This window comes from Indicator indicator, chromosome 7 (genome assembly GCF_027791375.1).
Source record: "Indicator indicator isolate 239-I01 chromosome 7, UM_Iind_1.1, whole genome shotgun sequence".
NCBI lineage: Eukaryota > Metazoa > Chordata > Aves > Piciformes > Indicatoridae > Indicator > Indicator indicator.
This window is the reverse complement of record NC_072016.1, coordinates 5,977,131-6,002,009: the sequence shown is the minus strand read 5'-3', so window position 1 is coordinate 6,002,009 and position 24,879 is coordinate 5,977,131. Positions and strand designations below refer to the sequence as shown.

The following is a 24,879-nucleotide window of genomic DNA, read 5'->3' as shown; positions in this document are numbered from 1 at the left end:
TGTAAACAGTGCCTGGGTTTTGTTATCTAATTATTTAGCCATAGAGTGAAATCAACACGCAATCAGCCAACCAGGACAACCTAGTTAATTACGTGGGGAAGAAAGCTGTCAAGAAACAAAGAGATCACGGGTCGGCACAGGAGCGAAAAGCTACCGGCTCGGGAGGTCCTGATTCAGAATGCGCTGCTAAGGCAGGACTTCATCCCTCCGGACCTCGTATGCCCTCTCTTCCCAGCATACCCCGAGCCTCACCCACGGACCTGGCGCGACCGCTGCCAGCCAAGTGCCCCCACCGCCACACACAGATCCCTTCGCAGCAGCCACCATGGCGTCGGGGCACCGGGAGATTACTCCCTTCGCCCCCGCGGCCCCTGCGAGCCCGGCGCGACCACATGCCCCCCAGGGATTATCGCCAGCTGACTCTGGCACGCCGCGGCAGACAGCAAAAGCGGCTCACCGGCACCGCCCCCCTCCCCAAGCCCTCCGGGGGGCGCCAAGCCGTCAACGTCCCTCCTCACCCCGGCACCCTTGGCCGCGGGTTTCCTTCGCACCGCCCCCTCCGTGAGCCCAGCAGCGCCTGCGGAGCTATGTGCAAGCTGAGGGGCGCCGGCAACGAGCACCTGGGCACCCACCCGCCCTCCGGCGCGGCCCCTCACCTGCTCACTACGAAGCTGGCAGAGAAGGCGGCAGCTCCCCCATGGCGGCGGTATGCCCCGCCAGCCGCCACCGTCCCGGCGAGCTGACACATCAACAAAAATGGCGGCGCGGGCGGTGCTCTGGCACAAGGGCCGGGGGCGGGAAGAGGCGCGGCCACCCCGCAGTGGGTGGAGCCGGGGAGAGCCCGGAGCGGGTGGTGTGGCCGCGGGTCGTGCTCTGTCCTTGCGGGCTGTAGTGGCGCCCAGCGAGGTGGTGCAAGTTGTCGTTAGAGAAGATTCCCCGACACGTTCAAAGTGAGGGCGGATAAGGACTGGAGTCGGTGGTGCAGCGAGGCCCGGACATCTCTGTCCCTGGCGGTATCCGTCCCGGAGTTGTCCGGGCCAGCCGGAGCGCCCGCGGTGACGGCGTGACCAGTCTCACCCCTGCCTCTCTCTGGCGCTCCCGCTGCGCTCCTACGGCCGCTGCTTAAAGCACGCTAATGACAGATTGAGGGGAACGAAACGAGACGTGAGTTGAAGGTGCTAACAGCTCCAGGAAATGAAGCTGCGAAATTTCACACCGCAGATAATTTAGAGCATATGTATAAATATTATTTCAACCGAGAGGCCTGTGAGGTTTTTTTTTCCTCTTTATTTAAACATACAAGCTTTCTAGGCATGGGATCTGATGTCAGGTGTTTCATGGTGTTACCCAAGACCATGGCCTTGAGAAGCCATATGGGGGGAGTTCTTCACCCCAACAGCTTTTTAGAGATGGTCTCAAAACTAGATCCCTTTTTGCAAGACCGCTGCACAAGTGACCAATAGTCTCTTCTTTCCCAAGTAAGCAGCATCTCATTTTCCAGAACTGACCCCTTCATATGATATCAAAAGCCTCTGCACCTACATGCTGTGTAAGAGTAAATCCAGCGATGTTAAGACTCTAGCTCCAGCTAACACCTGCCAGTATTTCATTCCTTATTCTGCTGGTATTAAAAAAAAAAAAAAAGGTGAAAAATTGGCTGCGCAGCAAAAATACAGAGTAGGTTTCACTGCTAGGAACAGCAATGTTGATGTGGAACACAAAGCTTTTTGGAATCCAGAGCACTACATGGATGCCATTTAATTTTATTTAATTAAAAAAAAAAAGGGAAAAAACTACCTTAGCAGAGAAGCTGTTAATTTAAAACAGTTGCATTTATTACAGCAGATCAGCTAAAGCAACCACTGGCACCTTTCTTGCAAGACCTTTTTATACGTAACAAAATACAAGCAAGTTAAAATCAGTGAATAATTTGGGTTGGAAGGCACCTACAGAGCATACCTAGCCCAATCTCCTAATTACAGCAGGGCTAGCTCTGGTGTTAGATTAGATTGCCCTTTATTTTGGCTAATTTATTTTTATACACTTCTACAACCATACAGATACCTCTGTCATTTACATCTATAAACCCCAGCAATGATTCCTTTAATTCATATTTTGGATGACTTTGAAAACAATGTGCTGCATAACTTCACTTTAAAATGTTAACTGGGAACATGTTTCAGAGCAAGTTATTTTTCTCCTTATTCTTTCCAGGTATTTGGAATTTCAAATGCAAATTTAGGGGTCCTAGAAAATGGTCCCTTGAAAAGTTTTTACAGATCCTTAAAAATGATACCAGGATCTTAAAGAAAATCAGTCTGCAAATCATGCAGTGCTATCCTAACTATAAACCTTTGCATGTTCTTTACTTTGGGAAATAATCCCTCAGATAATAAAACCATGTCCTAACCATCACCTCTAAAGATGTGAAGGCATCAGATGAAGGCATATGTCCTTTAAAACATTATTTAGGTGACAGCATAAATGAGAGTGGTGAGAACTCATGGCCTCAACTTCAACCTCCAAATAGTACTTGAAGGCAAAAACCTTGTCCTCGCTTTGTTCTTACCATGCTGTGTATTCCATATTGCTAAAAATATATTAAAACTCAGGTGTGGAATAGAGATGACCAAAAAACTGTCCGTTTTCAGAAAACAGTGCCATTCAACACACTTGCTAGTTGCCATGCAGCCCTAGCCTAAGCTTTGCTTTCCGAAATGCTGCTTTGCCAATCCTTGTCCTGCAGCAAAGTTCACCCATTCTTGCTGCTCTGTAACACAGTGCCCAAATCAGTCTTATTTGGTCTTCTCTTCTAGTTATTTAATGGCAACTGCTGAGACATTACTGTACTCTGGCCCCAGTCCTTCTAAGATTTATGCTTGTAAGATGTATGCTTTGTCTGTAGTCCCACTGACATTAATCTTGTCTGGCTTAGTGTCACACCAGACAAGGCAGAATTTGAGCTGATTTTCACCTTTTATTGTGGACATTTTTTTTCAGCAGCACTGAAATCAGGTTAAGAAAATTGAGCTTGGTTAACAAAGTTCTTCCTTAAAGGCAGGGAAAAAGGATTGTTTTGTACTCAGCTGGACTCCCCACATTTCCAGTCCCAGCACTGATGCTCAGATAGTTCTGACTCTTATTTTTATAATATCTCAGCTTAGGCCAAATTTTCATCAAAACAGAATCTTACTCCCCGGAGGCAGCCACAGAGACTTAGGGGATGATAATGATAGGACACAGAGAGAGCTCCTGCCCCAGACTGTCTGCATTCACATTAAATATGAATGAATGAATTACTCTAACTCTTAGTTAGCCAGGCACAGCTGTCATTTGGCATGTAAAAATGCTGAGGAAGACAATTCTGAGCACGAGAAGTTATCACCTGAAAGACAGACAGTCATACACAACAGCCTTCCCTTCTGCTGCAGACACAAGCTCTGCATTGCAGAGGCAGAAGCAGAATTTGGCCCAGATTTTCAAAATGTTGTAGTTCCAGCTTTAGGCTCATGCTTTGTTGTCTAAGGAAAAGAAAAGTAAACATTCATGTAATTGCTCAGTTTCCAGGTGACGTTTGTTAATTATATGCAACAGTTTCATAGCTTTGCCCCATGCAGAGGTTTACAATCCTATGCTTTCTCCTTCAACTAAAAATGTCTTAGCAATTTCACTTTAGGGAGAACAATAAGGTGGCTGAAACAGCAGACACCCCATACTCCCCTGGCACCACTGGTGCAGGAGGGCCATGTCTGGCATTGCTGTGGAGGAGCTGAGAGCAGAGTCCAGGTTGCCTGACTCCCATCCTTTTCATTAATCAGAAGGCTGGTCTGTGATAATGTAATTACTGTGGGCTGATTTGATTCCTGCATCTTGGAAAGATGACATCAAGAGTTATGATTTTTTTTATTAGGGATAGCTTTCATGGTTTAACTATCTTAGTATAAGCAAGCACAGTTTGGCAGGGGTCTTCAGGGAGCACCATCCACAAAGCCATCCACAAAGCCCCAGAAGTTCTGTCTTCCTTCCCTGTGTCAGGTAGGGACAACATCTCTGCTGAAGCTTCAGTCCCTATACTAAGGTCTTGCCACCACAGTTGTGTCTGACCTGTGCATGGTAAATCCCAAGTATTACTGGGATTATACAATCCTCTGAGTAAGTTATACCTGGAAAAAACAATTTTCATCATATGTTGTTTAGACTGTCCTTAGTTCAACATATAGCACAGTGGTGTCCCAGCTAGTTCCTAGGCACTTAAATACTACAAATTAGAGCTAATGATACACTGCTAGAGTTATTACAGAACCTACATGTCGGCAAGCCCAAACCTTTTGCTAAAAATTGCTGGCAAGCCACATCAACCTCCTGCAGCTCCTGTGATGTTGGTCCTGAGCAGCCTCCACACTAACAGCACTCTCCCCAGTCCCCTCTGACACTCCTTCACATTTATCTTTTTCTGCTGCAGCCAGACCTGTTATTTTTTTCTTTTTAGAATTAATTTTACTGCTGTCATTTCCTGCCTTTTCTTTTTGCAGTATCATGAGGCACAGAAAGTCCCCAATGACTGACATTTAAAAATCAAAACCAATGAAAACATTTGCTCTGGCTCAATCACTCTTTGCAGCTTCTAACTGCAAGAAAACTTTGTGCCAGTTCACATGCTGATAAAGTTCTGTCTACAGTGGAATATTTGATTTTCCTTCTCATTGCCTCCTGTCCATATGCTTCCAGCACAATCTATAGTGTTTATTAGTGTCATTTCAAAAGACTGCTCAGACTGGCAGCATTGTTTTGATTCAACAGGCCTTGGGAACCGAAATGGCATGCCAGCTAAATGTACTAGAAACATGGAAAATTTAAGTCACAAAAGTAGTATAAATTTATGCCTTTTTTTTTTTTTTTTTTTAAGAGGTTTGAATGTCAGGCAAGTATTTCTTATATCTCACAGGTTATCAGTGCTTAAATACAAGGGTTATTGTGCTAACCTTGGGGACAGAAGAACAAAGTGCAGTGGGGTAATGGAGGCTAAATGATCATAATTGCCCTGTCTCTCTGCAACCTCCTGAGTGCAACTTTGCCCACTCTGATATGAGATGCTGGGCAATTTGGCAGATGGATTTCCTGAAATTCCACCTAATCCTGCCTAATTTCCCCTCCTGCATTCAGAGCAGGGTATGGTCAGCTTCTAGTCAGACTGCAGCTGAGAGTTAGAGGTTCACTGGAGCCAGGAGGAGACCTTCTTTTGACTTTGGGAGGTAGTATGTAAGCCAACTAGAAAAAACTCAGCAAACCTTTGATACGTGGTTCCCTTTGGTTCCCTTTACTTCTGAGAATGCTTTACAGAGAATAGTTTGGCAGATAGGATCCTAGACTTAAACACTGAGGATTTAGACTGAAATACTGTCACAGTCAGATTCCAAATGACTTTAAGGCGAAACAGTTGTGCTTCAGTTTCTTCTCTGTGTGCAGAGATAATTATTCCCTGCCTCACAGAACTTGTGAGAATAAAATCCATCACTGATTTTATACACTTTAATAAGTACAACAGTGTAGGCACCAGACAAGATTCATTTATTTTTGGTGAAAGTTTAATTGCACAGTACAGGGAACACCTGAGAGCATGTCTGAGTAATAGCATAACTTCAGCAGTGTTGAGGATGAATTATGTTTTCCAACGTAGACAGAGACACGAGCATGGCAAAGAAAAGAAAAGAGGAAAACACCTTGTATAGGAAAGAAAGAGGAGAAAAGACAAATGAGAGAGAATAGGTTGTAAATGGGAGGTGAAGACATCTATTTTTGAGGCTACAGGGCAAAATTCAAATATTTTAGAAGTACAAATCTATCAATCTGTTGCATCAAATTTCATTATTCATTCATCATAGAACCTTCTGATTTTGTATGAAACAAGGTTTTCTAACTAATGCTCTCAGAGATATTTCATTTTATTGGAGAAATTACAGAAAGCACCTTTTCTACTGCTGAACTATCAACATTTGGCCTATGGTACAAGTATGCCTGCTGCTGGGAAGCACTGAGAGGCCAAGTCAGAAGTCCAAGGCTGCTCAGATTCAGTCAGAGTTATGAGTATAACCTGTAGCTTTTTTCTGAAATTAAGAGCTAAGGACAGTGTTACACATTACTCTCTGTAGCTTGTATTTTGAAATTATTTCATCTTTTTTGTGTCACCAAGAGCAGTACAGCACATGGATTCCCAGGGAATTCATGAGATTACTAGTGCAGCCGTGGGTATTTCACCAAACCTGACTAAATTCTGATTAAGAGTGAGAAAAACAGTGGTGGTTTTAAGTAATAAAGTAAGTCTCTTGCAACAGACTGGGTGTAATACACTTTATGACTAAGATGTTTTTGACTGGGGTTCTGACAACGTTACCATACTGCAAATGAAAATCACAGACTTAGCCTTCAAGCACAGAATCATAGAATTACAGAATGCTCTGGCTTGGAAAGCACATTTAAAGGTCATCTAGTCAAAACCCCTGCATTAAGCAGGGAAATCTTTAACTTGATCAGGTTGCTCAGAGCCCTATCCAATCTGACCTTGAACGTTTATAGGGATGGAGCCTCTACCACCTCCTTCGAGAAACCTGTTCCAGGGGTTCACCACCTTCGTTGTATAAAATTTCTTCCTTGTATCTATTTAGTCTAAATCTGCCTTCCTTAAATTTAAATCCATTACCCTACAACAGGCCCTGCTAAAAAAAGATCAACCCCATCTTTCTTAGAGGCCCTTTTTAAGTACTGAAAGGTCACAATAAGGTCAGTTATAGCAAATCAGGGTTCTTCAACCAGTGTGCCAATACAACACGCATACACAGCTGAAATGCTTTATTTCTGCAGAGATGGGTGCTAGGGGTTCATCCACAAAGCCAGCACACCCACACCAACATTTGGTACACTTTACCTTAAGTTGATGCTTTATTTTCTTAGATTCCTAACTAGTTAGTACCTACAGGATCCCTGTGTTCTGTGAGACGGGGGCTTTTGTTGGTATGGGGCTTCTCCTACTCAAGGGTAGTTTTTTTACCATGTTAATGATATTGCATTATTAAATTATATTGTTATCACAATTAACATTTACAGCATCAATGATGCTACACAGGCTGCTTTGGAGCAAATTCAAGGAGTCAGCAGATGCTTCCCTTATCTAGTTGTTGACATCCTTTAAAAATCCTCCTTTGGCCATTTCTAACAGGTGATCTCAGAGCCTTCTCCAGGCTCAATCACAGAATCACAGAATTGCAGGGGCTGGAAGGGACCTCGAAAGATTATCTAGTCCGACCCCTCTGCCAGAGCAGGATCACCTACACCAGATTACACAGGAACGCATCCAGGTGAGTTTTGATTATCTCCAGAGAGGGAGACTCCACAAACCCCCTGGGCAGCCTGTTTCAGTGTTCCATCTTCACAGTGAAAAAAATTTTTCTCGTATTTACGTGAAACTTCCTATGCCTCAACTTCCACCCATTGCCCCTTGTCCTGTCATTGGGCATCACCCATCAGAGCCTGTCTCCATCTTCTTGGCACTCACCCTTTACATGTTTATAAACATTGATGAGGTCACCTCTCAGTCTCCTCTTCTCCAAACTAAAGAGCTCCAGCTCCCTCAGTCTCTCCTCATACAGAAGATGTTCCACTCCCTTAACCTTTCTCCTGGCTCTGCACTGAACAACCCCACTCTCTCAGCTTTTCCTCACAGGCCGAGTGGCACTGATGAGCAGGTGCCAATCACGTTGCTCACTCACCTGCTGAGAGGGCTTCACCGACCCACAGCTGGCGGCCGCCTCAGCCCTTGTCCTTCAGTCACACAGGCTTTGCACTGGAGCAGGCGACGCTGAAGGCTCCTCCGGCCGATCACATTCAGAATAAGGCGTTGGGACCGCCCTGGATGGCGCCGGCTCCAACCCGCCGGGCAGCACGTGCCTCGGCCCGCCCACCACGGGGCCGCGGCGGGGACGGCCCCGGCCAGCCCGGCCGTTGCGTGGCGTGGCGTGGTGTGGCTTGCGGAGGGAGCTGCTTCTCCCCGCCGACGGCTGGTCCTTTAACTTCAGCTGCTCTCCTGCCGGCTCTCCCCTGAGGTGTTGGTGCCTTTTTCCGTGTGGTGCAGCTCGGGCCCCAGCGTTCTGCTCTGAAGGAAGAAAGGGATTTGGGGCGGTAGCGCTGGTCTGGCCTATGCCGGCCGAGCCTCGGCTGCAGGCGGAGGGGTTGGGGATGTTTCACTGTTATTTAAAATAGCGTGTACTGGTAGTTAGTCCTCAGTTGCGGTTGCAAAAGCTCGTTTCTGGTTGCGTTGATTGCAATGCCAGTTCAAAGACTGTTCTGCTTTATTTGCAAGTTAATTTTAATTGATTTCTCTCATGCAATGCAATGAGAGTATTTTTGCATTTAAAATAATTATTTTGCACGTTAGCATTTGGACAGCAGGTGCCAAAAGCTCATTTTGGCAGAGCCTGGTGCTGTAGTTTCCCCTAAGGCATTGGCTTTGCCCTCTCAGCAGCCGGTTGTTGCCCCAGGGCTTTGGGCCTTTGCCTGTGGCTGTGTTGGCAGGCCTGAAAAGCTGATGGGTGCAGCTTATGCCTCTGTAGAGGGGCAATTTATCTAAACTAGAGTGAGAGCGTCTCCAGAGGGGCACAACTAATGAGAATCCAACAAACTTAATGTGTTCCTGGTGACAGCCACTCCTGCTCATTAATGCATTTCTCTCCTGTCATTTAAGCTGGAGTGTTGAGATCCTCAATGCAGGAAATGCTTTACTTTTTATTTTAAACGGACAGTAGAGAATCACCCTTTAAAAACAGATGCTTAAATATAGCTTTAGAACATGACAAAATACTTTGTGTGCTTCTGCGAGTTAAACTTTAAAGCCATGCTTTTGTTCTAGGGGCACCTTTTTGTCTTACAGCCACCTTCTGTCATACTCCGAGGTGAACATTGACATAATGGTGGAGCCACTTCATAGGAGGAACACATGATAAAGTTGTAGCTGGAGCTTAAAGCAGCAGAGTCACAGGTGGTGCCAACTTCCTGTTGAAAAGCTTTTAACTTCACAGGTGAGTTTCTGAAATAGCTAACACAAATTGGTGTTTTGTGAACAAGCAGCACAAGATGCTTTAAAAAGTATAGAAACAGTATGGAGAGTTTCAACTGCTGTATGACTGCAGTAAAGGAGAGACTTTGTACAAAGCTTGATAAAGGTATTGTAGCTTTGTGCTCCTATAATTGGTTGTATGCTTGTATTGATAAGCATTATCAGTATGGCTTATAAATACAGTTAACTTCTAATTGCCCAAACTTGTGTGAAATGGAATGTCTTAGGTAATTGAAGAAACAGGATAACTGAAGTACTAAAAAATCTGGCACAGTGGGAATTGGAGTTCTTTCCGCAGTGTTTCTTGTTTTCATCAGTGTCTCAGTACTTTCTGATCCATGTTATCCTTTACTCCAGATGAGGAAATGAGGAAGATTTGACTCTGGGAGATCTGAGATAGTTTGGTATGCAGCCATGTTTATCACACAAGCAGCTTTGTTTCATGCTAGGCAAGAGTTCTAGTTTAGGTGAAGTTTACAACATTAACATGTTTCCAGGTACAGCAAAAAGGCCATGTGAGCTTTATGCTGACTCAGTGGAGAAGTTGAGCTAACAAGCGTGCTGGAGTGGAACAGCTAAATCTTTTGAGGGTAAATGAGTCACCAACTGAAAAGAACATGGTTCTTAGTATATTGGTGTACAGCATTAGCTGAATGCTTGTCTTGTAAGAGTTGTTTGATAAAGAATAAACTAACTTGAAAGACCTCGAGGCTTATAAGACACCCATTAAAAGTAGAAATCTCTTTTGTCTTTTGTTTCTGGATGTGACAAAACTAAGCATAAGTATAAACTTAGCATAGGCCACAGCTTCAATGGTATTGAAAGAAACTTGTACTGTTTCAGCTACTGTGAAGTTGTTTATTCTGAATTTTTGCCATGTGGGTATTGGAAATTACTTTTTTTTCCTTCTGTTCCTGCGGAACAACTTTAGCTGAAATAAATTTATGGGTGGAGGATGTTAAGACTTAGACTGTGTGATAAGTACAGAGCATGAATGTTGATTTAATAATACCACTGGTAGCAGGTTTGAATAAACATAGCATCAACATGATAACAAGAAGTGACTCCCAGAGTATGTTGTAGTCCTGGCATCTCCTTTTCCTCAAATGTGCTAGCAGAAGAGTAGGAGTAGATAAGAGCTTCGTGTCTTCCTGCAAATACTTTATAACACAGGCACAGTTTAGCATTGTTAATCCCTTTATAAAATTGTTAAAACGCTCTTTGCAAATATTTCTGCTTCTAGGAAGTTCCATGGAACGCTTAAGTGGTAGGGGGAACTCGGCTGCAACTTCAGCTGGAGCTGAAAGGGGAAATGCTGTGAGTTACCACATTTTACAGTTGTCCCAAATAATCCGTTCTGCTATTTCTAGATACTGCTATTTCTAGAGCTTTGACTTTTGGCACTTTGCCCTCATATTTGATAAATTACAGCATTTGTATCCTAATGGGCAGCTTCTTTCTAGTAAGAATCACTTTAAGATGTTTCTCCCACAGATGTCCCACTCTGACTTGCATCATGAGAAGCCAATGAAATTAAAATGCTCAACTGAGAATATTTTCTCTATTGGTTATAATAAGAATTTCTTCAGTTCATTAAAATCAGCCCCTCAGATGAGGACTTGCCATCACTGTGGCCTGTCTGGTAGGTGCCTGATGTCCTATGGTCTGTGGTGCATAGTATATCTACCAGCAAAACTGGATCAAGTTTGCTCAGAAATGTCTTGAAATGGTTGTGTATTTTTATCTCTCAGATGCAAGTATAGCAACTATTCAGAATAGAACTGGAGTTACGATACTGTTAAACATGAAGAGAACATCTTCATAAAAACTGCCTTGACTTTTTTTTCCTTCTTAAATTTCATAGAAGGAATTTGTGATATCTGGGAGAGTAGTGATTGATAGCTGTGTGTGAATACAATTACTTTTTTTTTCTCTGCTTAGAATTGTAGTGGGAAAGTCTTGCAGTTATTAAATAATACATGGAGTCAATATCAGCTGTTTTATCTTCTGATGGAGATATTTCTCAGACTGTTGTTTTTTTTTTTTTCCTTTAGGATCCCACAGATGTTCACAGTGCAAGCAAATATACTACTGCTCTGTAGATTGTCAGAAAAAAGATTGGTCAGCACATAGTGTTGTATGTGACCCAGTTAAAGAGAAGTAAGTTTGAGAGTTCTGCCAAATAACCTTAGCAGAAGCGCAGTATCCCTCCCCATGCAACTTAAATGACCATGTAAAGACACTATTATAGTAAAATATATTTTGCTTATTCTTAGGCTTGTACTGCATATTCTAAAATCTCAGCTCTGCTGCTTTAGAAGTGCAACTTGCAAGGTCTTCTGTTGTGTGACAGTGCAAAAGCATTGTTTTCTCTTGGGTCAGACCTATGAGCATGCAGTAAGAATATCAGTTTATCACCTGACTTTGTTATTGCTGATGATGATGTAGGGAAGAGAGGAGAAATGAGACTCTGCTTTTCAGCAGGGGGATTGTTAATGGATTTCATTTAACAGACTCTGAAGAGGCATCCTTTGAACCTACCTGTAGTCTCAGTGAACTTCAGGGATGTTTTATCTTTGAGAATGGTTCCAGTCAGTCTCAGAGAGGCCATTCTCTAGCTGCTCATTACTGCTTTTTGTCATGCCAGATGAGATGCTCAAGAGATCACTTCCTAATCTGTTCCAATTAAAGTAAGCACCAATTAGGTCATGACATGGGACAAATTGCCTGGCTGGCTTTGGAACAGTTTCAGGGAGCCATCTGAGCATTTAAGCTTTCAGGGTCTAGGAAGGAGTGATGATGACAGTCTGGTGAATCTGCAGCCAGCTATCCTGACTGTTCCACTGGCAACGTCTCTCCACATACCTCCTGAGTTGAAGGACCACAAGACTGGGATCAGGGGGACAAAGTCCCTCCCACTATAAGCAAAGACAAGGTTTGTGATCACCTGAGGAATGTGAACATACACAAATCTCTGGGACCTGATGAGATGCATCCCAGAGTCCTGAGAGAACTGGCTGATGTAGTTGCCAAGCACTCTCCATGATACTTGAAAAGTCCTGGCAGTCAGGTGAAGTCCCTGGTGACCAGAGCCCCTGCTTTACACCCATTTTTAAAAGAGGTAGAAAGAAAGACCCAGGGAACTACCAGCCTGTCAGCCTCACTTCTGTGCCTGGGAAGATCATGGAACAGATCCTTCTAGAAGTTCTGATGAGGCACATGGAGGACAGAGGTGATTTGAAACAACCAGCACGGCTTTAACAGCAAGTCCTTGCTGATGAACCTGGTAGCTTTCTAAAATGAAGCGACTGCATCATTGGACAAGGAAGGGGCAATGGATGTCATCTGTCTGGACTTCTGCAAGGCCTTTGGTGTGGTCTCCCACAACACTGTCCTCTTCAAATTGGAGAGAGAGAGCTTTGATGGGTGAACTGTTCAGTGGATAAGGAATTAGCTGGATGGTGGCACACAAAGGGTAGTGGTCAATGACTTCATATCTGGATGGAAGTGTTTCACAAGTGGTGTCCCTTAGGGGTCTGTACTGGGACCAGTGCTGTTTAATATCTTCATCAGTGTTCTGAATGGTGGGATCAAGTGCACCCTCAGCAAGTTTGCAGATAACACCAAGCTGAATGGTGCAGTTGACATGCCAGAGTGACCTGGACAAGCTGGAGAAATGGGCCCAAGTGAACCCCAAGAGGTTCAACAAGGACACGTTGCCAGGTCTTGCACCTGAGTCAGAACAGTTCTCATTATCAATAAAGAAATGTGACCAGCAGGTTGAGAGAGGTGATTTTGCTACTATACACTGCTCTGGTGAGACCTTACCTGAATTACTGTGTCCAGCTCTAAGGCCCTCCACACAGAAGGACATGGATTGGTGGAGCAGGTCCACAAAAAAATGATCAGAGGACTGGAGCACTCTGCTGCAAAGACAGGCTGAGGGAGCTGGGGTTGTTCAGCCTGGAGAAGAGAAGGCTCTGGGGATACCTTATAGCAGCCTTCCAGTACCTGAAGGGCACCTACAAGAAAGCTGGAGCAGGACTGTTTACAAAGGCCTGCAGTGGTAGGACAAGGGGCAATGGCTTTACACTAGAGAAAGGTAGATTTAGATTTGGATTTTAGTAAGAAGTTCTTGACTATGCGAGTGGTGGAACACTGGAACAGGTTGCCCAGGGAGGTGGTATAGACCCCATTCTTAGAGACATTCAAGGTCAGGTTGATGGGGCTCTGATCTCATTGGGGATACCCCTGCTTACTACAGGAAGGTTGGACTTTGGAGGGTCCTTTCACATTCAATCCATTCTATGATTCTATATCTCAATTTAAAGAGTTGGGGTTTTTTTCCTGCAAGTGTTGCTACAGTGACTGAACAAGGAGGACACAGGAACAATCTGGCATATATCTTATCTGGGTATTACTTATGTCTTCAACCAAAAGAGTAACTTTTTTTTGTGATTTTATAGTTCATACATACACTTGGTTTGGGATTACAGTGTTGGCTGAACTCCACAATAATAGTCTAAGATTTACTCTCCATTATAGTAAAAAATAACTTATTTTTTGTTGGTGGCATCAGGAAAAACACAAGATGTTGCATGGAGGGGAACTAATGAATTTGCCCTTCTGCACTTCTTGAAGGAGGAATAAAGGTTGACAAAACCTGCATACTATGAACACAGCCTTTTTGTTCTAAGTAGGTGTTGTGAATGTTACTTACCTGTCTTTTGGTACTTCAACATTAATATCTTGTTCTTTTGATTACAGTTTAAGTAATGACAAGGGAGGCAATTTACCTGCAACCGAGAAGAGGGTTTATTCTAAGGTACAGAATACCATTTTCACTATATTTGAATGGGTCTGCTGTGAGCTAGTTGGAATAGGCTTAATTTAACCTGTACAGGACAGGAACAAGTTCCAAAGGTTACAGCCTCATTTTAGAAAGATCAGTGCTTCAAAAGTTACTGGGAGAAGCACTCAAAGATATGCTAGTTCTGGAGCCCTTGGCAAAACTTTCAGATAACCTGAATTTTGTTTGAATAAGCATTGTGAAAAAGTTAAAAATCAAGTGTGTGATGTTGCTGGAGAAGTATTTTAGGAAAGAAATAGGTGTGGCTTGTCCAGTTCAGAAAATTTCTGGTGGTATTTTCTGCCTAAATCATGAACTGCTTCTTGGAGCCGTGTAAATTATTGCAGAAATACATGTACTGTAGTATTGTACAGTGAGAGATGCAGATAAGGTTTTGTTTCTTTGCCTTAGCAGGAGTTAAACATGATGCAGGTCTCCTCTGTAATGTTTTGCAGCCTCTCTTGATCTTACTTTCAGCCAAACATTTCCTGTAGTCTTTCTGTGAACTCTTCTGCAGGAGGTGATTTTGCTGTCTGTGGTTTCTTTGGGTGATAGTTATGAAAGCAAGTAAATGTCCTTACCTCCAGCTAGCCTCGTGTTTGCACTGTAGAAGAAAACTGTGTTGTGCACTTCTTTGAAGTAGCTCATTCATCTGTTTAACTTTTTGAAGGACTTTAGAAAGGAGACCTCATTTTGGGTCATGAGATTTCTGTTAGTTCATTCTGATAAGTCTGTGTGTGTGTGTTCTTGTGTGTTTGAGTAAGTCTTATGAAATGATAGTGAGAGACCTTTTTATAAAGAGGATGTACAATATAGATAATCTGTTTATAGCCAATTTATTTTGAAGTAAAAGAAGGTTTTATTTTTCCATGGTTTATCTTCTGAAACTCCAGTTTAAGTTCTGCAGAAGCAGAAGAGTTTATATGACATTGAACAATGTTGAATGTATTTTGCTATTGTACTATAAGACCTTTTCTTAATGAAGGATTTACTAGAAGTATTTTAGTTGCAAGTATACAGTTAGTTTGGCAGTTGCCACACTAATCTTGATCATCATGCCTTGACTACAGTATCTTGGTCCAAGTGTAAAAAAAAAAAGTTTTCCCTGAGGATGTGTATGAGGTTATTTTTCAGGTGTTTGTAGATGTCACAGGTATTCAGCAGCACTAAACATGTAGACTTCTAAAAATCGATGCCAGCAGTCTAAGTAGTAGCTATAATCTGCCCTGTCCTGTTACAGCTAAAAGGAAGCAGATGGAGTTCAATTTCTCATGTTTATGAGAACATCATAAGGAGGCAATACAGCTGAATTGTCCTGTAAGGTGTGAAAGGAAGTGGTGAATGTGTGGTGCTTAAGCACTTGTTTTTCTTTGTCTGTTCAGTGTATCTCTAAGTCAACAAGAGCACTTTTTCACATGTTCCTTGAAACGATAAAAAGTTCTTCTTTTCATTTGTTACTGCAAGAAACTAGAGCCAAACAACTCTAGTTTAAACATAACTTACAGTTTTGTTTTGTTTTGTTTTTTTTAATAGGGCAAGTCAAAGTCTGTGGATTCTCTCAAGACAGAAAAGCATGTCGAGAAAGTAATGCTTTCAGATCTCCAGACTTTAGGGATCAAAAAAGCTATGGAAGTACAGGTACTTTTATTTTGGCAGAATCCTACAATACTTTGTTAGCTTGCATTTGAAGCTTTGTTAGGCATATATAGCTGCATGTCACCTCAGCCCTTTGTCTCATTTCGCAAATTGTGCAAAATTCTTCTGTTTTTTATAAAGATAAGTAAATGCAAGCGGGGCTACAGGGGGAGTAAGTGAGGAAGATTGTGAAAAATCAGTAAAATACCACCGATTTTGTTCCCTGCAGTTAATTACTGCTAGATCCAAAACAAAAGAACAAAATTGGGAGTAAGGTGAAATGCACTTATCAAAATGAGCACTGATCTGAATAATGCACCGCAGGTTGTTCTTGCATAGTTACCATCCCTATGGCTTTTTTTCTTTAGGGTAAAGTGACAGAGTTCAAGAGTCCAAGTGAATTTTATATGCAGATGAGTTCTCTACAAGCTTTAGACCAGATGACTAAACTTACTGTGAAGTTGCAAGACTGTTACAGTAACGCAGTTATTCAGGAGCACTATAATGCTGTCAAAGGGGAAGTCTGTGTTGTAAGGTGTTCTTTGGATCAGGTAACATCTGATTGTCCCTGAAATAACCATTCCATCCAATGGGATCATCATGTTTTGCATTATTTGCTTTTATGCCTCTACCAGTGAGGGCTGCCTATTGGAGATTAGTTTATTATGGTGGATTTGTGGTAGTGGCAGGCCTTACAACATCTGGAACCCAAGGTTATGATTTTCTTTCCTCCCTCTAAAAAGTTTACTTCTATGTGTTTCTGTACTTGAGCCATGTTTGCCCTACTGTTATATGAGGCTGTGTGTGTTTTTTAGCAAATTTAAACCACTGTACTTAGAACTGTTTGGAATATGACTCTGCTTATTTATGGAAGTTATTCTTACTTAATTTCTTAACTGACTTTCTTAGTTGTGTTTCTGTAGGCACATCTAGTTCCTGTTTCCATTCCCACCCCATTTTTATATTCTCCTTTTTCTCCTCCATTGTTAGCAAACGCTTGGTTTACTGTATGGTAGCCAGTATCTATGGGAGTAGAATTTTATCTTAACAGCAATGAACACTGCAGTGAGCCCTGTTTATTTGGCTTACTTTAGAGTTGGGGAGTGCCTTTTGTAAACAAACCTGATGAAGTAAAGTGAAATATGTTCTGTTGTTAATAAGATTTTTTTAATTTCTACACAGAGCTGGCGTAGAGCACTGGTAAAAGATGTGGATATAGTACAAAAGAAAGCACAAGTATTCTATATAGATTATGGAAATAAAGAAAATATTCCATTCTCCTGGATTAAAGCTCTGTACAAGGACACTGATCTGTTGTTTCCTCCTTTTGTGAGTTCTATTTCCTTGACAGTAGCTGAAAGTGTTTTAAATGAATAGCTGCAAAATGAGTGTAACTTGTGTCTTGGTGTAACTGTCCTTATCATACTATGTTGTGTTCAGTGAAAGGGATACATAAAACCTGCTATACTACACTAAGCTTACCTCCTGAAATGTTTCTTAGATATTCAGTAGGAGTAATGAAGGCTATCTGGGGTTTTCTTTCTAGTCTCGGAATTCTTTGGTTCTGAGCTGACAAAAAAAATCCTGTTGTATTGCTAGGTCCACATGTCCCTCGTATGCTAGAGGACATCAGGGAAGACGTTCTGCCTGCATATTCTGATCTGGTCTTACGTAGTGGTGAAAAATCACTTGCAGTGTGGGCAAACTTTTTGTTTGGGGTAAAGACAGCCATTAGTCTGACTTCACTGCCATGCTTGTGAATGTCTTCCATTACAAAACAGATGATCTAGCTTCAGCATGTTAAACTACTATGTTTAATTATGCATAGAGAAAAATAGAGAAGCATTCTTTCAACCAGTGACAGCTATGACTAGCCACTATTAGAATAGTCTTTCATGACTTGTTCACATGACTTTCTGCTAGGTCCATAAGATTTTGATAGCTCTTTGAATCTTAACTTACTAAAGCCCTCAGAGTCTGCTGTTGAGGAAATGTACTTTACAGTTAAAAGTTAATTTCCTAATTTTTAACTGTCTTGTAAAGAAGTTAATTGAATTCATAGCACTTCAAATGCCATCAGTGGCTTTAACTTTTATGTGCAAGATGGTATTTCAGAGGACATTAAATATGTAGTCACTTTTATGACAGGGCAGAAAAACTCCCTATTCCCTCTTGTTCTAATTGTAATTCTTTTCAGGTCATTAAGTGTTCCTTTGCCAATTATGATCCAAAAGAATATAATGAAGCCATCACCAACTTTTCTTCCCATCTCAGGGGAAAGTACTGTTCAGTGACTGTTGTTGATATATTACAGGAGGAAATGATGTTGAGTTTTGCTGTAAATGTTGTTTTCCCAGATCTTGGTAAGTACTTGGTATTGGGGAAGAGGGGAATCCAAAGCATTTGATAAGTCTTTTATGTTCACTTTCCCTACTCTTGCCTAATGCCTTTAAGAATGGAGAGGTTGTTTTTTTTTTTTTTTCTTTTGCTCTCCTCCATCTTGTGACTTTTCCTACCTGACCCTGAATTTTAAATTTTTCACTTTTTATTTCACCTTTCCATACAGAAATAATTTTAAAACATTGGTACCTGAAATAACTTGTTATACCTAATAACTTCAAATTTTAGTAAGGTTACTTTTCTAGTAGAATTGTAATAAATTCAAGTGTTTTCTCTTTATTTTTTTCTGTTCTAATATATATATGCAAATTTGGGACCATGAGTTCCTTTTATTTATTTTTTTTTTTAATTCTTTAAAGGTGATAGTTTCTAGTTCCAGTAAGGATTTGAGTAGGTTTTGCTATATTTCTTAGATTCTCACTAAAAATAGCAAAGAAAGTGCAACCATTGAGTATTGTTGGATGTTTATATTTTTATCCATGGCAGACCTTAGTGGATAAAGAGCACCTGATCTTTGAGGAGTTTGAATTCAGATGTTTCAGCTGAGCTGGTGGGGGTGTGGCTTTGATTGTAGAACCAGATCTGTACAGAAGATGTGCTTGTTGTAATTTTTTGGAGGACTATTCTGTTTGGATGCTTTTTCTGGCTGCATAGAAAGAACAATATAGTGCTAAGAGCATGGTCTTTTCATTGCTATGCAGCCCACAAGCTTTGAAGGAGTTGGTGGCTGATCCTTTTAGCTTGCTAAATTCCTAATGTGCAGGAAGCTTGTTGCTATGTCACAGTCTCTGCAGTCTATAAAACGATGGCTTATCTTTAGTCCTTTGTAAGTTCAACTGTTTCAGGGTTGTGTTGGGCATATTCCATGTTCAGTTGCAGCACGCTAATGGCAAAACAATCTAACTTGGCAGCCTCTTAAAAAAAGAAAACCACAAAAATCTCACAGTATTCATGAAAAGTGGCATGCATCTGTTCCATGACCTTACAAGCAACTTAAATTTAAGATTTCTCTGCAAATCTTAGTAACTCATTGTATGTTTAGTCTTGTAGATACGGAGCTGAGCTGTGAATTCTTGCATTAAAAACTGTAACCAATTTTTCATCCAGCAGTCTTTGATTACTGCAAGCAAGTATTGATTGTTACTGCTTTGGTCATTTTATTCAGTCAAACACTCTTGGAGGTGTGAATGTCTTCAGAAAACTCAAGTAGTTAAGTTACTCTGAAACCACTTTTATTTTACTTTCCAAACGTTAAGTGCTCAACAAATAAATAGAACATGGTCACCTTGTGATGGGGATATAGTTCAGGCTCAGAAGGTGGTTATGAAATAAAACTAAGTGATGACTGTCTTGTATGGTAAACAACTTTGTTTCTTACATCTGTGTTTTAGGAGATTGCCTAGATGATGTACCCTCAGAAATGAGGTTTGCTTTAACTCCAAAAAGTAATGCCAAAGGAGCAGACTCTCCAAGAAGTAAGCAAGCAAATCAAACTTCTTAGCAAGAAAAGGGGAAAAAAACCAGGGGGAATTTTAAGTTCGCCCATGTCACTTGATACTCTGAATGTAGTAAACATAATAGCTGTTTACCTCCTACTTAAACACAATTTATTAGTGACAGTAGCGCTTCTCAGATTATGTGAGCCTTGATTTCATGGATAATACAAAAGGAGCCTTCAAAGTCCAGAAAGTCAGCAGAAAGCATAAACTGCTTCAGCGTGTTTTAAATTTTGCAGTTTCAGTGTCGTGCAGTTTTAAAATCTCTAAATCATGGCTGGTGGCATTGGACATCTCAAAGTCATCCAGTTTTTGATCAGTAACCTGTTCATTTTTGTTGTTGTTGCTGTCTGGTTATTGGCTTTGTTGTTGTTTGTTTTCAATGTACAGCATCAGAGAACTATTCCAAGGGAAGTAAAGAAAAAATACCTGAAGATGAAGAATGTCTTGACTGGGCTAATTCAGATGCAGAGTGCATCTCTGTGTGTGTTGGAGATAAATTTTCTGGTATGGTTTCCTGCCTTCAGAATCCAGAAAACTTCTTCTGTCAGCAGACACAGAATGCCTGTAAGTGATGCGCTGAAAACAGGATGCAAGATACCTACTGTGGCAGCTTTTTTCCCTCCAATAGAGTGGCTGGAGGGAGATGTTACTGGTCTCGTAGTTTGACATTAAATAATAGTTCCTTGGTGCATTAGGCCATGCATCAGTCACTTAAGAGCCATGGTGTTGTAGAGGATGTTTTTTGGCAGCATTAGCCTTTAATATCACTTGCTAACCTGTAAGGTGGTAATTTGTGGGCAGTCTCAGTAGCACAAAGTAGAAAGATGGTGTGGCATGGATTTTTAGCAATCTGAAGTCAGTTTGTGTCAGAAATACTTAATGTTAAAGATACTCTCTCACATGTTCCAGAAGTGTTCATGAGTTTATATTTAATTTGCTTATTCCAGTGATGCCTTGTTGCTTTACCACTGGAGGGAAGTGTTTCCTTATAAGCTGAGTGTGTGGATCGAGCTTCTTTTGTAATACAGTATGGTGAGAATATCTGAGTATGAGACAGGCAGGCAGGTAGCAGTTCCAAATCCCTGCTTTGGTGTCTTTTCATACAGCAAACCACAAGACCATAAGTAACACTATAGTGGACCATAGTGGTAGGCTGCAGGCACTTTGGTGCATCTCCCACAGTGCCCATAAATAGATGTCTGGGGAGAATAAGAGTGGAGTTAAGCTTGTGAGATTTATTCTAATGGTCTCTGAGCCAGTGGGTTGTTTTTTGGTTTGGGCTGGGTTTGTGTATTGTTTTGGTTTTGTGGTTGTTTTTTGGTTTGCTTTTTTTTTTGTGTGTGTGTGTATGTTTTTGTTGTGGGTTGGTTTTGGTGTTTTTAGTTAAAAGGGCTTTTGGAGCTGGATGTGGACTGGTGTATTTCTCTTCTGTGTACTTGTGTAGCCCTTGCATTCTAGGTAGACTGATAGCATAGTGTGTCCTTGAGCAAGAAGTAACATTAATCATTTGCCTGTTTGAAGAACTGTCTTCCTACTTTTCTTTCTAGCATGCCTTCACTAGCTTGCTTTCAGTTCCTACTGGGTTCAGTTTTGTTCCTTTGTTGGAAGAGTCTGACTGGCTTTCCTTGTCCTTTCTCTTTACCACTGTGATTCTTTAGACTCATGTGAGGATTGTCTTTTGTCTCACTGATTGAAGAGTCCCTAGTCTCATCACTGTTTTGGTCTTATGTTAAACAGGATCTGAAACTCCATTATACTACACGTTCTAGACTGTGAACTTGAAGATTTGTGTGCTTCTGTAATAATTACAAGACAATGTATGTACCAAAAACCTATCTATTTTTAACATCAGGTCAGCTTGCTGAGCTTCAGAGATCTCTTAATCAACATTGTGAGAAACTTCCCAGTAGTCCAACCTTCCGTCCTGCTGCTGGCGATGTGTGCTGTGCCCAGTTCACAGGTAAAAAATGGAGTGAAAATATGGCACTTAATGCATGTCACTTTATTGCAGAAAATAAACACATTTTATGATTGTTTAGAAATGTTTCATCTAGGGTTTATTTCTGTCTGGTTTTAGCTGTGGATATAGCATTTGGTAGTGGTTTTTAGAAAGTTAGTGATAGTAAGTGATGCTATCTATGAAATACTAGACCATAGAAAAAGACCATTACATGGTCACTTCATTGAGCAAACTCTTACCACTGGGTTCTTTTTATTGTATGAAGGAGACTTTTAAAAGACCATGAAGAAATGTGGGTGTTTTTTTTTTTTTGTGTGTGTATTGGTGAGCACTGTTTCTTGTGGCTGGAAGCATCTACAGACTTAAAATTTTAGGCTGCAAAAAAGGGACAGAAGTAATGTAATGATGGTGCTGTGACAGATGAAGTCTCAAAATGTTTAGCCAGTACCTGGTAGTCCTGAATTATATGTTTGTAACTTAGCCTATACCTGACAGTTACCACTGATGTAAAGCTTCTACAAGTTTCATGACAAAATTGTATTTTGTCTAAACATAGGATAGTATTCTGCATAAAGCAATGGTTTGTGTGCCAAGTCTATACAAAAGAAATGACATTTATTTATTAGAATCTGAAGTTCTGTTTGCCTGAGTGCAGTGGGATAACAATAAATCTTGTTTCCTCACAAATCATTATCCCTTTCATCGGGATTTAAGTAAGAAAATACTTTCTACCTATTGCTTTTCTTTATTTTTTTTCCCCTGGTTGGAAGTGTTGCTGCTATAAACTTAAACATTCCTGCTCACTTACTGCTTTCTATTTCCAATGGATTTGCTGCTTTGAATAAATTAGCTGTGGGGCAGAAGAGAGAAGCTGAAATAATTGGCTTTTTCCACATTCAGAAAAAGCTAGAACTGCCCCTAAGCTGTCCTGGCATTTAAATGAGCACTGATTTCAGGTGCCTAGTTAGGGAAAGCTATCAGTTCAGTACTTCATGTCTTGATAAACTTGAGTAAGCTTGTATTTCTATTTCTTAAATATTTTACTTGAATTAAAATTCTTAAATTATTAGATCTGTTGCGTAGCCTTTGAATTGCCTTTGTTATGGTCAGCTGAGTTACTGTTTGCCTTTTGTTTAAATTTATCCAGCTTAAGCACTACATCCACATAAGGTGGTCAGTTCTTTGTTGCAGTAGGTATTTGTCAGGGGAGGAGCAGAAAAGTATGACTTGGCAACACTCAGCTGATACGAGGGGGGGTGGTGGTAGATTTTGTGTCCATAAGGGTTTGTGTGAACTGGAATGCTGCTGTTTGATGTTGTATTTTTCTATTGAATAAAAATCACTCTCGTCTGAGAAGTTGAAGGCAAGTACAATGAATATGTGTACCTATCACTCTCTCCTCAGAAGTTAAAGGCAAGTACAATGAACATGTGTATCTTCCTTTCTAGTGGACAATGTTTGGTATCGTGCTGCTGTTACAGCCTGTGTTTCTGAAGACACTGTTACTGCAGTTTATATAGATTATGGTAATTCTGAAGTCCTTCCACTGACTAGACTTCGTCCTATGATTCCAAGATTAATGGACTTGCCAGCACAAGCTATAAAATGTACCTTGGCAGGTATGGAATAAACAATAAGCTGTTGTAAACTGGACAGAGGTTAAAATATGTGGAGTTAGATAACAATCACACCTGTAATGTCTTGTATTGAAGTACAAGGGAGGATAGAGATAACAGCAGGTGTTATTTCCAGAATTCTTAATTGCTGTGGCACACCTGCAGAACATGACAGATCCATTCCTAAGGCACCTGGTGCGTGCAGTTGTGTGTTTGGAAAACTGCTACATTAAAATACCTGTTAGGTTCTGTAAATGCTTTTGTTCTAAGCAAAATTCAGTCACCTACTGGATTTGTGGTAGTCAAATCTGTTGTGCTTCTAGCACTGCAGGGGAAAGACAAATTTCATATCTTGAAATTCAGAAGTGTATCCACCCCCTTCCCCTGGGGCAAATAGAATGAACCTACTGTTACACTCCTCACTGCAGGCTTGTGGAATCTGTCAAGTTTTAACGGGCATTGACGCTTTCTGGTTCATCCTTGTCTCAAAACAGGGTCATAATCTCTTTCGTTGATGTACTGGTTTAACCTCCTGTTGGAAATTGTTTATTTTCTCTGTTCCTGTCACTATGCAAGATAGTCCACCCCTTTACTTTGGTACCCATCCTTTAAAATACTTGATGTCTATCCTTCCTTCACAATACTTGATATTTAACCTGATTTTCAAGTCTTTGGTGAAGTTCAGAGCGGCATTCTAGCCTCTTACTTCACGGGAAAACGCAAAGCAATGCTTCCTTTGTATATAGAGATGGAGCCAATGCATATGGAATGTGAACTAAAGAAAAAATTTTTCTGGGGCATGTTGCAACGCCTAGAGCTGATACTAAGTGTTACAAGACCAAGAGAGGTCTTCAAACACAACACAAAGATGTTTCCAGATTAAAGTCAAGGAATAGTGATGCATGAAACAGATATTTCTGGAAGGCAACTTCTACCAATCTGTTACTGTAAAGTTCTGGTTTTAACTTGCATTTCAGAAACAAATTTAGTAGCATAAAGAGTAAATGTTTAACAAGGAAGAAGCTTCTAATAGCAGATACATTGACTTGAGAGGTGGTTAATGTTCAAAACTCTGGGTTGTATTTGTGAGACCGAAAGCCTCACACTTACAGACCTTCATACTAAGGAAATCTGACTTTACAACTGCACATGATCTTTGCCAGATTTTTATTAAATCCAAGTACTACAAATGTTCAGACTAAAGAATTTGGAATCTTGTTACAAGTGCAAGGAGTGGGGGTGAGATACTTAGTATATCTGCTGCTTATTCTACTGTACTAAACATCAAGGTTGAACCTTTCCCTGTATTGTTGTTATGTGATTATTTTTTAGGTATAAAGCCACCATTAGGAGGCTGGACCACGAATGCTATTTCTCTTATGAACCAACTGGTGAAAGACAAAGTGTTTGTAATAGAAGTAGTGGGTAAAGATGATTCTAGATCTGTCGTGGAGCTTATAGATGCATCAGTTATTCCAGCAATAAATATATCAAGCTATTTCATAGAGGGAGGCTGTGCAGCTGAGAAATCGAGGATGGCTGTGCCAGTAGTCAGAACGGCTGATGTTAAGCAAGCAAATGGTGAGTACAAGCATGTCCTGCTGAGCTGGCATTATTTAATCTCCTACTACAGTGGCTACAAAGAATGCAAGTTCTTAGCTGGTAAAAACTTTGCAGTCTGACTCATGAAGTCTGGCCTTCACAGCTCTGAAGTTTAGGCGTGATAGCTTTGCCATGGAGAAATTGTATGTTTGCTTGTATGTCTTGATGTGCATGTATCTATGTGTGCATACAGAACAAAGTTGGAAACGCTT

General features: G+C 41.1%; 1 protein-coding gene across 1 annotated transcript in view; it reads left to right on the top strand.

Annotated features, from left to right (window-relative positions):
- The first annotated feature begins 756 nt into the window (after positions 1 to 756).
- TDRD1 (tudor domain containing 1) overlaps positions 757 to 24,879 on the top strand; it is a 35,513-nt gene continuing 11,390 nt past the window's right edge. Inside the window, exons 1-17 of the mRNA XM_054382330.1 lie at positions 757 to 950; positions 7,792 to 8,012; positions 8,126 to 8,222; positions 8,900 to 8,986; positions 10,348 to 10,423; positions 10,601 to 10,748; positions 11,161 to 11,266; positions 13,874 to 13,931; positions 15,489 to 15,593; positions 15,959 to 16,141; positions 16,773 to 16,919; positions 17,788 to 17,953; positions 19,382 to 19,465; positions 19,877 to 20,053; positions 21,342 to 21,449; positions 22,898 to 23,068; positions 24,398 to 24,646. Of these exons, the coding sequence (XP_054238305.1) occupies positions 757 to 950; positions 7,792 to 8,012; positions 8,126 to 8,222; positions 8,900 to 8,986; positions 10,348 to 10,423; positions 10,601 to 10,748; positions 11,161 to 11,266; positions 13,874 to 13,931; positions 15,489 to 15,593; positions 15,959 to 16,141; positions 16,773 to 16,919; positions 17,788 to 17,953; positions 19,382 to 19,465; positions 19,877 to 20,053; positions 21,342 to 21,449; positions 22,898 to 23,068; positions 24,398 to 24,646 (2,377 nt within the window). The remainder of the gene's footprint in view (positions 951 to 7,791; positions 8,013 to 8,125; positions 8,223 to 8,899; positions 8,987 to 10,347; positions 10,424 to 10,600; positions 10,749 to 11,160; positions 11,267 to 13,873; positions 13,932 to 15,488; positions 15,594 to 15,958; positions 16,142 to 16,772; positions 16,920 to 17,787; positions 17,954 to 19,381; positions 19,466 to 19,876; positions 20,054 to 21,341; positions 21,450 to 22,897; positions 23,069 to 24,397; positions 24,647 to 24,879) is intronic.